The 17,660-nt window shown below is 42.4% G+C and overlaps 1 protein-coding gene across 3 annotated transcripts; it reads left to right on the forward strand.

Annotated features, from left to right (window-relative positions):
• The first annotated feature begins 3,194 nt into the window (after positions 1-3,194).
• odad3 (outer dynein arm docking complex subunit 3) lies at positions 3,195-17,224 on the forward strand. 3 transcript variants are annotated; one of them, XM_028601847.1, is made up of 13 exons: positions 3,195-3,280; positions 9,181-9,302; positions 9,460-9,537; positions 10,739-10,930; positions 11,071-11,172; positions 11,850-11,975; positions 12,283-12,405; positions 12,620-12,769; positions 12,879-13,039; positions 13,150-13,306; positions 13,501-13,650; positions 16,560-16,647; positions 16,745-17,224. In XM_028601847.1, exons 1-13 carry the CDS (start codon positions 3,265-3,267, stop codon positions 16,867-16,869), a joined length of 1,590 nt encoding a protein of 529 aa, XP_028457648.1. In that variant the 5' UTR covers positions 3,195-3,264; the 3' UTR covers positions 16,870-17,224. The 3 variants fall into 3 exon arrangements, with proteins under 3 accessions (XP_028457648.1, XP_028457640.1, XP_028457631.1); XM_028601839.1 differs by lacking the exon at positions 3,195-3,280 and adding an exon at positions 8,215-8,956 and having other exon boundaries at positions 11,074-11,172; XM_028601830.1 differs by lacking the exon at positions 3,195-3,280 and adding an exon at positions 8,216-8,956.
• The last annotated feature ends 436 nt before the right edge of the window (positions 17,225-17,660 follow it).

The raw sequence follows: 17,660 nt of genomic DNA on the forward strand, positions 1-17,660 counted from the left end.
AGTCATACAAAGTTCACAAATTGTATAGGCTGTATGCGTCCTATATCTGTCCTTATGTGAGCCTTTATTTATTACTGTTTCACAGGAGCAGCATACTGGTAGTATAAGGCTATTTAATGACATGTCTAAAATAAAATAACTGTTAAGTGGTTGAATTAGATATTTAGTAACTAAGAAGGCGACGTGTCCCTAAGTGACTAATGTATTTTATTTATCATTTATTTATTATTATTTATAATTTTAAATACCGTTTTCTGTTTCCACAGTCACTGTAAATGAGACTAATAGTCCATGAGCCAGGGCCCCAAATTTGGGCCATCGGTATCATCTGGGGGGGACAAAGGCTCATAGTGATTTTTAGCAAGGTATACACCCCTAGTACTAGAAAAATCACGATAGCAGTGCAGGGGTGGTAGCGAATCACTTTTTTTCAGCTCATGAAGTTACTAACCCCCTAAGATAAATTCCGTTTTTGAAATCTGGTGTATATCTGGTTTAGGCTCATGGTAGGGATATTGTCAATATTCTATAATATGGTGCTTGGTATCGTTAGGCTTTCATTTAAGCCCAGTACTGAATCTGTCTGTCAATCACAGAGGTCACATGACTTCTTTAAACCAGAAGGCTCATGGTAGGGATATTGTCAATATTCTATAATATGGTGCTTGGTATCGTTAGGCTTTCATTTAAGCCCAGTATTGAATCTGTCTGTCAATCACAGAGGTCACATGACTTCTTTAAACCAGAAATAACACACATTTTCTCCCAATTTCCGCCTAAACTGTGTGCTTTCTTTTATCCCTGGGGCATGACAGAACACCAGGGACACAAATCTCAACAACTTCAATACTCAAGGCACTCTGATGATTCAGAAAATTTACAATATACCCATATTATTTATATGTGAGAGCCTTAAATTAGACTTATGCAACCAGCACAAGTCTTCAAAATAGAATGGAGCCAATAGAATGGACAAATAGAATACCCTATTAGGGTATTATGCCATACTATATTATGCCATCTTCAATCAACTTCCAATGAGTTCCAGGGGTATTAAATGTAAGTACAAAATACTTTTTCTCTTGTACTTGTGAATTGATGGGGAATAGATAGAGGGAGATTATACCTATAGTAGGGGTGGGCGATATATATCGTCTACGATAATATTTTCGTTGTTGTGTTAACGATGTGCAAATTGACATTATCGAGTATTTAAATTACTTAGAAAATAACACTTCAAAACACGCATTGGAACGCTACACATTCACTAATGTCAACAAAGATGGCGGCGCACGATTGTGCAGCGGCGGTTAGCTCTCCTGTCTGTGTATATTTATACAAGTACAGCCACACTGACCTAATCAATATAGGACTACGATACAACACAGCCGTTACAGGAGCCTTCCAGGCGGCTCATAACATCTCAGAGGACCTAGCCAGACCGGACGCTCCGTGGATTGTTGTCGGCATCTAGCACGCTGAGCTAGCTACCGGCAGGATCGATACAAGAACTCCGGCTAGACCAGAGGATGAGGACTGCATTTTTTGTGCAGAATGAATGGAGTACCGACCGCAGGATCGTTGCCCAGCACTGCTCAACTGACCTGGAAGCCCCGTTGGTAACATACAGGCCATTTTATTTACCACGAAAACAGCACACCGCCGTCTACACAGCCTCCGATCCTAACGTTAGCACAAGTTTGGCTCACTGCTAACCATAGTGAACAAACTGCAGCGCGGGGGGATAAATATTGTAGCAGGGAACTTTAACAAGGTGTCCTTAAAGTCTGTACTCACCAGCTTTTTCCAGCATGTAGAGTGTGTTACTAGAGGGAAGAAAACACTAGACCATGTATACTCTAACATCAAGAAAGCATACAGAACTGCTCCTCTCCCTCACCTGGGCCAGTCAGATCACATCCAACTACTCCTGATCCCAGCATACATCAGTCAGATCACATCCAACTACTCCTGATCCCAGCATGCATCAGTCAGATCACACCCAACTACTCCTGGTCCCAGCATACACCAGATCACACCCAAATACTCCTGATCCCAGCATACATCAGTCAGATCACATCCAACTACTCCTGATCCGAGCATGCATCAGATCACATCCAACTACTCCTGATCCCAGCATACATCCGTCAGATCCCATCCAACTACTCCTGATCCCAGCATGCATCAGTCAGATCACATCCAACTACTCCTGATCCCAGCATGCATCAGTCAGATCACATCCAACTACTCCTGATCCCAGCATGCATCCGATCACATCAACTACTCCTGATCCCAGCATACATCAGTCAGATCACATCCAACTACTCCTGGTCCCAGCATGCATCAGTCAGATCACATCAACTACTCCTGATCCCAGCATGCATCCGATCACATCCAACTACTCCTGGTCCCAGCATGCATCAGTCAGATCACATCAACTACTCCTGATCCCAGCATGCAATATGTCACATCCAACTACTCCTGGTCCCAGCATGCAATATATCACATCCAACTACTCCTGATCCCAGCATACATCAGATCACATCCAACTACTCCTGATCCCAGCATACATCAGATCACATCCAACTACTCCTGATCCCAGCATGCAATATATCACATCCAACTACTCCTGGTCCCAGCATACATCAGATCACATCCAACTACTCCTGATCCCAGCATGCAATAGATCACATCCAACTACTCCTGATCCGAGCATGCATCAGATCACATCCAACTACTCCTGAGCACATATAATATACTAATACTAATTTAACCAGTGTAGTACCATTGAATTCTGAGTAAACATTCAGTTGTACACGTCTGTAATGTAATGTAAATTGTGCAGCATACAAGCACGATGAAATCATAACAATAACAAAGGGCTCTGTTCTGTAGATCAGGAGTAGTTGGATGTGATCTGACTGATGCATGCTGGGATCAGGAGTAGTTGGATGTGATCTGACTGATGTATGCTGGGATCAGGAGTAGTTGGGTGTGATCTGACTGATGCACGCTGGGATCAGGAGTAGTTGGATGTGATCTGACTGATGTATGCTGGGATCAGGAGTAGTTGGGTGTGATCTGACTGATGCATGCTGGGATCAGGAGTAGTTGGATAGGATCTGATCTGATGTATGCTGGGATCAGGAGTAGTTGGATGGGATCTGACTGGCCCAGGTGAGGGAGAGGAGCAGTTCTCTATGCTTTCTTGATGTTAGAGTATACATGGTCTAGTGTGTTCTTCCCTCTAGGAGCACACTCTACATGCTGAAAAAAGCTGGTGAGTACAGACTTTAAGGACGCCTTGTTAAAGTCCCCTGCTATAATATGTATCCCCTTCAGGTGATCGAGCTGCAGTGTGTTCACTATGGTTAGCAGTGAGCCAAACTTGTGCTAACGTTGGCATCAGGGGATGTGTAGACGGCGGTGTGCTGTTTTCGTGGTAAATAAAATGGCATGTATATTACCAACGGGGCTTCCAGGTCAGGTGAGCAGTGCTGGGCAACAATCCTGCAGTCGGTACTCCATTCATTCTGCACAGAAATGCAGTCCTCTGCCTCTGGTCTAGCCGGAGTTCTTGTCTCGATCCTGCCGGTAGCTTAGCCTGGGTAAACCCTGACGAACTTCCAGCAAATTTTAGATTTTCTCAGCAAGTCAGTCTGGCGAAGAGCCCATTCAAACCCATTTCCAATGTCCTCAAAATTGAGGCACTAATCACAACCGTTGAGGCGGGCTTTACACCAATCACAACCATTGAGGCAGGCTTTACGCGACGACAATAGCGTAGCGACGGCGAGCAGCTTTTTGTTTACATTCAACATGACGGCTACCGAAGCCGTGCTTCACGTGCTCGGCCATGACCGGCGAGCGGCAGGTCAGTCTGACATATGCCGATTTCATGCAGGTCAATGCTACAATTAACTGACAACATAAGTTATACGAGTTACAGTTCTCAAGGACGCACGCACACACGGACAGAGACACAGTCTCTTTTTCCTTCTCCTTCTTCTCAACTTCTCAACGCCGTGTGTGGCGCGTAACCGCTCGCGGTGTGAAGCGCGTGTCCGCGCTATTCTTGCACATTAGGGAACCTCGTGAATTAACCTGCAACATGTCAGCTGTTTGGAAATTCTTCAGCGTGTGTGCAGAAGATAAGTTTGCAATACGCAACACCTGCTGCAAGGAGAAAGTAGGGCGTGGAGGGACGACACCAATTTTTTCAGTGTCACCCGGATCGTTGATCTGATTGGTTGAAGGACTATCCAATGGCGCCAGAGGCATTTGAGCGGCGTCCCTTTGGAAATGAACTGTCAGTGAACCTTTCCCAGACCCACTCTCCGTTACAGCTGAGAAGGGTCTGGTGTCAACCAGGCTACCGGTAGCTAGCTCAGCGTGCTAGATGCCGACAACAATCCACGGAGCGTCCGGTCTGGCTAGGTCCTCTGAGATGTTATGAGCCGCCTGGAAGGCTCCTGTAACGGCTGTGTTGTATCGTAGTCCTATATTGATTAGGTCAGTGTGGCTGTACTTGTATAAATATACTCCGAAAGGAGAGCTAACCGCCGCTGCACAATCGTGCGCCGCCATCTTTGTTGACATTAGTGAATGTGTAGTGTTCCAATGCGTGTTTTGAAGTGTTTTTTCTAACTAATTTAAATACTCGATAATGTCAATTTGCACATCGTTAACACAACAACGACAATATTATCGTAGACGATATATATCGCCCACCCCTGCTATAGGTATAATCTCCCTCTGTCTATTCCCCATCAATTCACAAGCACAAGAGAAAAAGTATTTTGTACTTACATTTAATACCCCTGGAACTCATTGGAAGATGATTGAAGATGGCATATATGCCATCTTCAATCAACTTCCAATTGTTAAGTGTTTGGGTTCAAATAACATTACCATGATCCCATAGCCATCCAAAAATTGAGAAAGTGACGTTTTTTAAAACTGAAACAAGGTGTTGGACATCCTGTTGTGTGTGTGTGTGCAAGACCTTTTTATTACCACGGGTTTACAGACAATCTCTAATAATTGGGTATCAACTGGAACACAGCCAATAATCGAGAGACACACCCACCAAACGAGAGAAAACATAATTCAAGCCGTTGCACACCGTTCCCAGGAAACGTGCGTGCCCCAGCTCTTTGCCTGAGGGGAAGCCCACAGTCTCAGACTTAAAAAAAACCCTGGTTTAAGCTTTTAACCCTTGTGTTCACTTAGGGTCAAATTGACTTTTGTTTTATATCAGAAAATATGGGACGTAGAAATAAGCGCTGAAAATGTGTAGAAGAAAAATTAAATTTTTATTTCAAGGTTGACGGGAAGACAACACAAGGTAGTGTTTTTGTACATTAGCCCTTAGTATAGACCAAAGTAGGATAATTATCCCCAAATCTAGCTACATACAAGAATATATTTTAATGTGTTACAGTGTGCTATTTTATAATGATTTGAACTTGTGTAAATTGTCTTTGAGTACCCTGAAAAGCGCTTTATAAATAAAATGTATTATTATAAGTAATTGTGTATGGTTTATCTATCTTACTTTAGCAATTCAATTTAGTAAAGATATTTAAAGTAATTGTGTGTGACCTATACTGGCCAGTTTGGTTAAATGTATTAATGCAGGATCAATTGATCTGCACATCTTCCTGACATCTGATGTCAGGAACGATGTACCTGAGACTGCATCTGTAAGATGTATAGCAGATGTTAGAACGATGTAAATAAGCCCGCATCTCTACGATGTATTGCATACGTTAGAGCGACGTATATAAGCCTACATCTCTACGATGTATTGCATACGTTAGAACGATGTATATAAGCCTAATATCTCTACGATGTATTGCATACGTTAGAACGACGTATATAAGCCTATATCTCTACGATGTATTGCATACGTTAGAACGACGTATATAAGCCTACATCTCTACGATGTATTGCATACGTTAGAACGACGTATATAAGCCTAAATCTCTACGATGTATTGCATACGTTAGAACGACGTATATAAGCCTACATCTCTACAATGTAGTGCATACGTTAGAACGATGTATATTGCCTGCATCTCTACGACGTATGGCATACGTTAGAACGATGTGTATACATCGCGGAGAGAGCAGCTATATGTCGCTGAAACGTAGCGTAGCGACGTCGCGGGGACGTCGTGCCAGTGAGTAAACTACCAAAATACTACGTATCCCCGATGCATTCTGATTACATCGTCAATACGTCGCCGCGACGTATGTGTGCTTATGGGTAGTTGGTAGTGTTGTTATAACCAGTCAACTGAACCAACGATCTTTTCACAAAACTGACAAAACCTTGTCAAACTGTCAAAATCCATCAACATTACGTGCATGAGCTACTTTCTGACATTCTAACTGAAAGTGGCTGAATATCAAAATATAGCTTATGATAGAAGCATTTTGTTAAACCACTTACAAGTGTTATGTTGACAACACCATAGGCGTCGCTAGGCTATTTTTAGGGGTGCTGAAGCACCCCTAAATATCATCTCAGCACCCCTGAAAATAAAGTCCTTATTGTGATAATGTGAGATCGTTTAGTGCTCAAAGTAGTGGCGGTTTTTGGCACGGGCGAACCGGGCAGCCACTTAACTTAAAAAAATATATAAATAATCCTCTGTGCTGCGAAGCGTTTTTCTGTTTTCTATCATTTCACTGTGTGGGGAATTGGCAGATCAGCGCCCCCAGCAGCTGCAGGCGCCCTGTTTGCTGAGAGAGGTCAGCACCCCCTACTTTCACAATGAAATGGACTAGTCCGTCCCACAGTGCGCCGCCAAAGATAAACAAACGGTGACAGGAGAAATGGGAAGTACACAGAGACGGAGAAAGACGAGTCTAAACGGTCTAAACCTTTGTGTTATGTCAATGGTCTAAACGCCAAAATGAAAAAAAAGTTACCCAAGCGGCTCAAATAAAAGAAAAAAGCGAAAAGACATGTTTTCGGGAGTAGCAGGACCTTCATCAGCTCTACTTTGGTAGCCTACACAATGCATTCTCTGTTGATTAGTTGATTACATTTGCCTTCTGGTTGACAGCACAAAGGAGCGAGGAGAATAGAGAGGGAGAAGGGCAGAGAGAGCAAGATGAACAAGGTGAGAAAATGGCTAGGTAGCCTATAAGACATGTATATAGTAGGACTACTGTGTTTTATTTTCTCTTTTATTTGAAGATTATTTTCTAGTTGATTACAAAATGTTTTGTATGTGATTGTCAGTGATAGGACGGAGGGAAGGAGATAGAGGGAGAGAGGAGGATGGGGAGAGAGAGAGAAGGATGGAGAGAGAGTAGACAAAGAGAGGGATCTGGAAGAACCAGGTGAGAAAGTGGACATATATTATATGGGCAAAAACACTTAAAACATTCCATTCACATTATATTTACATATGCATTTCATGGAGGACTAGGCTCTTAAGAAAAAGAGATGTTGTGTTTTCCCCATCTGGTTCAGAGGCATTATTAGATTAGATGAAAAAGTTGAAAATCAACAGCAGAAAAAAACATGAATAATCTTGTCTAAAAATATGTTAAGGCTTATTTTACCATTTAAGGTATGTGCAGGGGTGTAGCTCCAAATTCTGGGCCCTGTGAAAGGCATTTTCTATGGGCCCCTCCCTGCAGCCAAAGCTATGAATTCTAGCATATTTTTGGGCCCTCCTCACATGAGGGCCCTGGGCACTCAGTCCCTTCCCCCCCCCAGTCCAACACCCTTGGGTATGTGTGCTGCAATAATCATGCTTTGTAGTTTCCATCTTTTTTCACAGCAGATGCCTTAAATCTGTTGATAGTTTGTCATAATTGCATGTCTCAATCTGTCTATTTCTTTCCCCAAAACTCACAAGAAGTCATGATTTAAGGGTTTAAAACAAAAAAAATCTTACGGGAGCATGCCCCCAAACCCCCCTAGCTTAACTGCTATCAACTTTTCATTAGGGGCTGAGCACCCCCAAAGGTCAGATCCTAGAATCGCCCCTGGACAACACTATTGAAACAATTACTTTTTATTACAACTGTACATGAATAAAGAGGCCATTTGGCCCTGAACTAATAGGGTATTCTATTTGTCCATTCTATTGGCTCCATTCTATTTGGAATACTTGTGCTGGTTGCATAAGTCTAATTTAAGGCTCTCACATATAAATAATATGGGTATATTGTACATTTTCTGAATCATCAGATTGCCTTGAGTATTGAAGTTGTTGAGATTTGTGTCCCTGGTGTTCTGTCATGCCCCAGGGATAAAAGAAAGCATACAGTTTAGGCGGAAATTGGGAGAAAATGTGTGTTATTTCTGGTTTAAAGAAGTCATGTGACCTCTGTGATTGTCAGACAAATTCAATACTGGGCTTAAATGAAAGCCTAAAAGGTCCCCTTTCCAACGATACCAAGCACCATATTATAGAATATTGACAATATCCCTACCATGATATACACCAGATTTCAAAAACGGAATTTATCTTAGGGGGTTAGTAACTTCATGAGCTGAAAAAAAGTGATTCGCTACCACCCCTGCACTGCTATCGTGATTTTTCTAGTACTAGGGGTGTATACCTTGCCAAAAATCACTATGAGCCTTTGTCCCCCCGATGATACCGATCAACCCCCCTGGCTCATGGACTATAATGTCAAATCTGTATTTGTCAGCGTTGCAGTGGCTCGAGAGGGTTAATGTCAAACTTCTCAGAGCCTCGCTTTAGTGTACGTGTACAGGTTGCTAGGCAACACTGGAGCCTGCCATTGACCTGCCAGAGGTGGTCGTCGTTCAGGTCAAGCTAACACCGATTGTGTGCAAATGTCCTTCGTCAACGTTAATTGTGTACAACAATAACGAAGCAGGAAAATGCCGTTTAGTGCCGACGCAATGAAACCTCCGCTGCATGACCAAATAACGGAGATGCAGCGTAAAATCCAACTTCTGGGTAAGTTTGTTTACCAATTCACTAGTCCGGGCGCCGCTTTCAGTTCATGCTAAAGGACGTGTGCTTTGCTAGCTGCCGTATTTAGCTAGGTTACCATGTCTAGCCACTGTAAACCCCATAACTAAATGTATTAAAAACAGCAGCTAGCTAGCTGTGTTAAATGTGAATAATAAGTCGGCATACCTAAATGTGTTGTTAGTGTAACTATGAAATGTTTCCACCAGAGGGCGACAGAACTGCATACTATGAGAGTTCTCAGTCCACCATAAAGAAGAACAGAGATACCGTCCGCCAGCTGAGGCAGGAGAATAAGAGGCTGTGCAGAAAATTGGCAGAAGTTAATGCCGTAAGTCCCATAAACAAAGGCAACGTTCCCAGCTTAGTTGCTTCTTCTCTGTTCTCACATATCTTAGTCAAAGAAAACAGGCATAACATCACATAAAGTCACAGAATCATTACAAACGTTCTTCAATCTTGTTCCCTTTTGGTGTCTTGCCTCCCAGGGTGATGAAAATCTCATCAAAGTGGCCTTTCATAACAGAGGGTTGGAGAAGGATGCCTACCGCAACATGTCAGGGAAGGTGAGAGGAAGGACCGTAAATACTGTACGATTCAGCATTGCTGTTCATTCTAAAAATTAATATAAGATCATTTATGTATTTAAGGTTAGTGGACTACAAAATTATATTGTGAATGGACTGTTTTTATATAGCTTTTCTAGTCTTAACGACTACTCAAAGCACTTTCACATAGTACAGGAACCATTCACACGCTGTGGCCAATTTACACTCCGATGGCACAGCATCAGGGGCAACTCAGGGTTCAGTGTCTTGCCCAAGGACACTTCAACATGGGACTGCAGGGACAGGGATCAAGCCACCAACCTTCCGATTGGCAGGCAACCGCTCTACCACTGAGCCACAGCCGCCCTTTGTTGGCCTATTTTCACCATATGCGTTCCCACTGTTAACCCCTCAGCTGTTGTTGATAGCTACAAAGATGAGAAAGTTCTCAGTTTTGTGTCTCACTAAAGCAGTCTTGTTTAAAGTACTTGAAAGCAATACTTGAGTAAAGGTACAAGTATCTTACCAGAAAATGACTTGAGTAAAAGTCTTAAAGTATCTGATATTTACTGTACTTAAGTATCAAAAGTAGTTTTCTGAAATCAAATGTACTTAAGTATTAGAAGTAAAAGTAAAAGTAAAAAAAAAACTTTAATTATGAACTTTATGGCCAAAGCTGTGTAACATCACCACTGCCTTCGAGGTGATCATCGTCTGTTACCAGCAGGTGCTTCCGTGACACAGTCAGTTATTATGCTTCCTCCTCTTCTTCTTTAGTTTTTCCCTGTTTTTTTTTGTTGCTGCTTGGCAACAAACATGCATCACGTTTCCAACTGGAATGGAGCGTGCATTATCTTGGCAATCTACGAGCAATGATTCGCCAAACCAGCTTTGTAACAAATTTGTTCCGATTTTTTTTTTATTAACGAGTAACTAAGACGCTTAGGGAAAATGTAGTGGAGTAAAAGTATATATTTAGGAAATGTAGTGGAGTAAAAGTAAAAGTTTCCAGAAATAAAAATAATGAAGGAAAGTACAGATACGTGAAAATTCTACTTAAGTACAGTAGCAAAGTATTTGTACTTTGTTACATTACAACACTGCACTAAAGTGACATAAATAAAAGTTTGACACTGCTTGCAAGTATACAACTCTCTGTTTCCCCTCACTGTCTCTCTTGTGCACTCACACGCTCTCCCTGTCGTTACTCTTTTCTCAGGCAGCCCTATCAACGCTCGACCAGAGGGTGCTGTCCAAGATGAAGCGTCTCAATGCCCTTAAACACTCCACCCAGACCTACCAGCGCCGCCTCGAAGAGCTGAAGATGGAATATCAGAGAATGAAACCAGCGTGTAGCAGCGGAGCACCGTCTGCTGATGCCCGCGCTCGGAAAAAAGAGGAAGATGCCATGGTGGTTACTTCTCAAGCTCATGGAGAAATGTGCAAAACATGAAAATCAATTTTTCTTTTTTTGTTCTAATGTTCACCCTCATGAAGTACATGACAGAATAGTACACTCTTTAAACAGTGTGTGCGTTTGTGTGTCTTCAGAAGCTGCGGGCGCTGGAGAACAGTCTGGAGAAGACCCAGTTTAAGTGCAAGGAGGCCGAGAACATCATGACTAACTATCAGAAACTCAAAAGTCACCTGGAGGTTTGTCCAACATACACATCATTAGCCTCTGAATAATGGTTTGTACTCAACGTCACTTGCTTGATATGTTGCAGGGGTACTGTTGGCACCTCCCATAATGATTTGTGTCGTTCTGCTGAGCTGCCCATTGTAGATGTTATTTTGCAACTCGTGTATGTACAAATATGGTAACTGTGCATTATCATGTGGTCTATGTGCATCAGCAGACACCCTTATGAGAGTAAAAGTACTTGTACATCATCAGTGTTTTGTACAGCCTGCTAATAATTTTCATCCAGGTATCATGTAAAGAAAAAGTGGATGCTGTGATTCCTGTGCTAAGACTCTGTTGTTCCTTTGATATCCGATTCTGTGTTTGTGATATGTAAACAGATATTCCCAGTGCTTGACAATGAACTTAAATCTCCTTACAGTTACATTTTTATATTTGGTTAAAGGTTTTATCCAGTGCAACTGAAGTGCATCAATAGATCAAGCTTTCAGGCTTTCATGTCTAGATCACAGCCTACTGTAATGATCAGCCAGTAATATTTCATGAGGTGGTCCAGGTCACAGTGTTGCAACAGTCCTCTTGTGATCTTATGCTTTCGATGTTCTTAAACACTCGCTGCTCTTTACGTCCATATTTCTTATGCTTTCTCTTTCTACCCCTCACTTTTCCACTGTCACCACTTCAGGAGGAGAGTCTGACTTTCCATGGCCAGTTGGACAGTCTGGAGGCAGAAATCCTGAAGCACAGAGAGGAGCTTCACAACATGCAGGCCATGAACAACAACGCCCAGCTCTCGAAAGAAGCTGCTAAGGTGACCTGCAACCTCCTCTGCTATGAGTTCGCAACACGCATGTTTCTAATAAAGGCGTCACAAGGATGAGTCACTCATCATTACTATCACTATTAATAGAAGTTATATGAGTCACAAATAAAGCAGCTGCAATGGCTTTTTCAGTGTTTGTTCACCTGTGTTTTTAATGTTGCTGCATATATCGGTATACAACTTGCAAATACAGATACATTAGCCTACCTTATCACTATGCTGTACATTGTGCAAACTGCATTTTTTTCCCCCCAAAACAAAGTTACACTCTTTTTTCCTTTCGTCTTCCTGCCAGGTTGAATTACAGCAGCAGGAGGAACTGCTCTACAAAGAGCGCAAGGAGAGAGAGCGCATTATAGCAAGCTACAGGAAAAAGGTTGATGAGCGCAAGTCCCAGGCTGAAAAAGTTGATAGAAGGGTGAGATACACACGATGGTACATGTACACTTCAGGGCAATTACTGTAGTTATATTTTGGTGACCCGCTTTCTCATTGACCACGTGCAAACAATTAACATGACATCAAGAAACATGACCACAGAAGAGCCAGTCCATAAGCACTCACACTCATTGCTATCTGATTTTCGGACATTAGTGAATGTTTTGAGTTTTAATAACCTCCGCCACCTTTAGGCTCAGAGAACAACTATACAGCCAGACGAGCTGAGCAGTGAGGCCCAGCGCAGCACCCCCAGGATGGCAGGGGAAGAGGAGAAGGCCATCTCCTCCTTTGAGGAGGCCTTCCGACGCATCAAGGAGGCCACCGGCGTCACAGATATACAGGTATGGATGTGGAAAGAGAAAGATTGGCTGTACCAGCTGTGTATTCTCACACACACGCTGTACATTGTGTTTACAGGTACGTTTTTTTTTTTTTTCTTCACGTGTGTAGGAGATAGTGGAGCGCTTCATCTCACAGAAGGAGACCCACCAACATCTGGAGAAGCTGAGGGAAGAGAACGAGAAGGTGCTGCAGCAGCTGAAGGAGCAGAAGGAGCTGCTGAACCAACAGTTCCAGGATATGAAATATTCTGGAGAGGCTAAACTCTCCAGGTGAGACACTCAGACAGTAGCACAGGATCAAAGGCGTTGTGTATGCAGCTGTGTAAGGTTTATTCTCAAGCCTTTACTCTTTCTGTCTGTGTGTGTGTGTGTTTTGTTAGTGACCAACAGATGCTGGACGAGTGTGAGCAGCAACTGCAGGCTCAACAGCAGAAGTGTGATGCAGGTAAACAGCGCCTGGAGTGGCTCGTGAAAGCCCTCGGTACTGTCCGAGCCGGAGTGGAGCATCTCGCAGACAAACTTCAACACATCACACTGGTAAATACAACTTTTGACCATCATGACTGTAGGTTTAACCTCCAGGGTTTAATCATCTGTCATATTCCTAATATGTGTTCATTTTCTCTCTCCCCCCCCAACCCATACCTCTTTCGTTTGAATTATTTTTCCAATCAAGATTTTTGGTGATAATCAAGTGTATGCGTGTTCACCCTTCTTCCATTTCTCTCCAGAGTGAGGACGCGGTGGCTGTCGTGTCTCCAGACTCTGATGAGTTTGTGGTGGAGCTGATGACCCAGTGTGAGTTGAAGTTGCAGTTACTGCAAGAGGAGCTTCACGGAAAGGATTTGGCTGCTATAATGAAGGAGATGGAGGAAGAGGAGGTGAGTCGAATCTGATTGGTCGAGTCGTAGTTTTTTCTTGTTAGATTTATCCTCCCAGTTCACATTATACTCATACCCATAACAATGAATTATTTGCTGAGATTTCACTTCATTGCATTGCATTTTCAAGACTTCTTCTGTGAGTTGATCAAAGACAGTGGCCTCAGCAGAAGCAAGCCTATAAACACCTAAAATGGGAAATGACATTCGTTGGGACAAGATTCATTTGATCCCGACATATTCTAATGTGTTATCCGCTTTGAAAACCAACCGACACTGACCTGCTGATGGAAACATATTATCTTACAGACATGGTGCAGGTCACTGCGAAAGCCAACACCTGTGACAAATCCCGCCTTTATTTAATGGGTGAATCACGTTGCCACTAGAGATGCACATGCATGCTTTGTCCCAGAAACATGTGAAACCTTCCCTGCTCGTAGACATGCAACCCCAACTATGTCTGCTATGTTCGGCATCTCAGAAATGCTTGAGCCTATTTGCATAAATGCTTTGAGGTTAATTGGAGCCAGCTCTTAGGTGACTCATCACTCACAATCATCAACGCTCACAGTGGCTTTAATTATAGGTTCTGTTTCGGGATAGGATATTGAAACCTGTTTTGCATTCTTACAGAGGTAGTCCTTGTAAACATACGCGGGAGTCTAGTTTACAGTTTTACTGACAGGTGTGTGGGAAATTCAAGAGACAATAAGATCAACCACAAAATATAGTACACACTGCTAGAGGTGTTGAAATTAATCAAATAATCGATGCATCGAATCTTGGACATGGACGATGCTGCATCGATAATCAGCAGGCTCAAAATCGATTATTTCTGTTTACAATTTAATGTAGGCCTGACAACATTTCTGTTTACATATTCTGTTATGTTTTGCACATTCAGGAAGTGCCATGTGCTCAGTGCTGTAGTTTTATGTATCCAATTTATTTAGTATTAGAGCACTGCAGAATGTTTTGTTTTTGAAGCTATGAAAAGCTATGAATTAAATATCCTACATGGCTTTAATAGAAAAATGTATTTGACACATCGTGATGCATCGAGATATCGAATCGAATCGAATCGCTGACATGATAATCGTAATCGGATCGAATCGGGAGATCAGTGAAGATTCACACCTCTACACACAGACTCTCGGCTCTTATTGGCCGAGATACATGATGTGACTATTGCTTTGCTGTTGTTTGAGGACAGCGCTGTTTGTTGTGTGTAGGGGGTGTGTGTGTGTGTGTGTATGCGTGGCACTGTCCATACTGAAACAGAGTGGAGGACATCGATAGATAGACAGACAGACAGAGCACGTTACTTAGTTCGGTTTCTTAGCCTGCTTGCTTGTGAATTGAACGTTCGGCCCCTATTGTAGCAATCCACAGACAGAGGAGAAATGACAGGGAAGTTAAGGGTGTCTCTCTCTAAGGTTGTGTGACTAACATAATATCTCTGTAACTGATGAAATGGTTCCCAAAAACCCTATTATATGTGTAAAATTAACTTTGAATATGGACTTCTGGTTTGACAACTGACTAACAGTCCCCTCTGTAATGGCTGTGCATAAGCTTGAACTTTTGATAATAAATGCAGTTTGGCAAAGGGCATGTTGTTTAAGCCTACATCGCACGGGGCGACAAATGAACACTGCGTGGCTGAACATGTATGCATGCGTGCTGCTGTGCTTGCATAGCTTATCTGAATGGAAAGGCAGCCATTAGAGCCACCTCAAGTGTTTGTTCTTGATTACTAACGCTCGGCAGCACCTTCTCTGTTTGAGAACAAAGGATATCAAAGTGTACCACAGGAAACACTTAACGGTCTGTAGGCCATTTTTCTAATGACATTGACTTTTTTACTCTCAGATGCAGTTTTAGAAGGCATAATCTTTGTAACTGACGTCACCCACGAGCTGATTATTTAATTTTTTTTTTAAATCAGTGCGGCCTTGTTTGCATGACCGGTACTGTTAGAAACTGCTTGGCTGTCTTCGTCAAACAGCTTGCACCTATACCATAAAGAAGTACAGTACTTCCATTCTGGGCAAGATCCACCAGCTGCTCATCATACCTGTTACATGATAAGAACATAGACACAGACATCACTCATTAGTACTCAGTGTTAATACTTATCATACACCAGAAGAGGTGAACACCACTAGGCCTATGTAAATGACCATGTATGCTGATTAAAAAAACAACGATAAAACAAAGGTTAGTGGTTTGTTTTATAGATTCTATAGATAGAAATCTGTCCTACAACTTCAACTGGCTCTTTTAAAGTTTTTGTTTCTAAACTAGCCTCACACTAATTTAATTTCTTTTAAATAAATGTGAAATCCTGTTTATATTACAAGGCTGTAAAAATCAATAGGCCACACTTGAAAAAATATTGACAAAGAATATTATTTATCAGTTTTGGGATATTCCGTGCATGAACAGACTTACATACAGCACGGTGGCCCAGTGGTTAGTGCTGTGGCCTCACAGCAAGAAGGTTCTGGGTTCAAATCCAGGCCTTTCTGTGTGGAGTTTGCATGTTCTCCCCGTGTCTGTGTGGGTTTTCTCCGGGTTCTCCGGTTTCCCCCACCACTAAAAATATGTTCCCCTCCCCCTCCCTAACTAGCTGATGTGTGGTGAGCGTTCTGGCGTCTGGCGTCGCAAGGCGTTGTATGGCTGCCGTGCATCACCCAGGTGGGTGCTGCACATTAGTGGTGTTAGAGAGCAGTCCCTCCCCCAAAATGCGCTTTGAGTGTCTATGATAAAGCGCTAAATGTAATAAATAATAACATACGCTCAGATTTCATGGAAATAGGGGATTTTGAAGAATAATATTGATTATTATAAATGTTTGACTGGTGGTAATCATTTACTTTTTTTCATTTTGTTTCTCTGAGCAGTTCTATGTCAGGATTGAGGGGAAACTGCCAGCTTACAACACCCGCGTCAAGCTGCATGACGACCAAAGACTGGACCTCTTCAATGACGGTGAGTTGGGAGCCACACACACACACACACACACACACACACACACACACACACACACACACAAGCACAGTCTAAACTGTTACTGTTTGGGTCTCAGAGGACGACAGTGAAGAAGACGAGGCTGACGTCATGTCACGTGAGGCAGTGAAGCGCCAGTCTCTGATGCTCATCGACTCCAATAACAAGAAGAAGCCCTGGAAGAAGAAGAAGGGCAAATTCTGAAACCACGCCACCGTCTCAAGACTCAAGAAAAATTAAGAACCATCCGAGATTTTCTCTGCTATTTTAGCCATTAAATGTTTCATCTCTACAATTATTATTATTATGTGTTGCCACCAAGATTTTAAGTCTTAGCTGAAAATACAAATGAAAATGTTGAAAGATGAATTTAACAGCTCTCAGGTGATTCATATTAATATGTTTGTTTCTTTAAAGCTGGTTACTTGTAGAAGTGGATGTGTTGTGACAACAGTAATGTTCTCCGTCAGGTGTCAATGTTGCATCAACAATTGTTTCTCTTCCTTCCACCCTCTGCCTCATGGGAAGCCAATAAAAATTGCTTTCACTTTTGATCGTATATCGTATTTTCTTTTACCATAAATGTCTGTACGTTGGCAAAACAGCTAACTTGTGTCCAGAGGTTTTCTCTGTCATTTTCCTGCTGATCAAAACCTACTCACTGTGAAAGGTCATGGGTTTCATCTTACAGACGTGGTGCAGGTCACTGAAAGCCAACGCCTGTGTTAAATCCTGCCTTTATTTGATGGTGAATCATGTTGACACTTTAGACACACATGCATGCTTTGTCCCTGTGTAAAACTTGACACAGTTTGTAGACATGCAGCGCCACCTACTTCTGCTATGATCAGAATCTCAGAAATGGTTGGGCCTCTTTGCTTAAATGCTTTGAGATGGATGAAGCCAGCTCTTGGGTGTTAGGTGGAACGTGTTGGTTGAGTTATTGGCAGAACAACACAACAATTATAGATATGGCGTCATTGTTGTTAATGTGC

The sequence above is a fragment of the Perca flavescens genome, chromosome 2 (genome assembly GCF_004354835.1).
Source record: "Perca flavescens isolate YP-PL-M2 chromosome 2, PFLA_1.0, whole genome shotgun sequence".
Taxonomy (NCBI): Eukaryota; Metazoa; Chordata; class Actinopteri; order Perciformes; family Percidae; genus Perca; species Perca flavescens.

What these genes read in the sequence shown, in the direction of transcription:
- odad3 (XM_028601830.1), top strand. Translation starts at nt 8,878, where the DNA reads ATGCCGTTTAGTGCCGACGCAATGAAACCTCCGCTGCATGACCAAATA. An exon ending in AATTGGCAGAAGTTAATGCC is followed by an intron (nt 9,303 to 9,459) that starts GTAAGTCCCATA and finishes CTTGCCTCCCAG; the next exon opens with GGTGATGAAAATCTCATCAA. An exon ending in ACCGCAACATGTCAGGGAAG is followed by an intron (nt 9,538 to 10,738) that starts GTGAGAGGAAGG and finishes CTCTTTTCTCAG; the next exon opens with GCAGCCCTATCAACGCTCGA.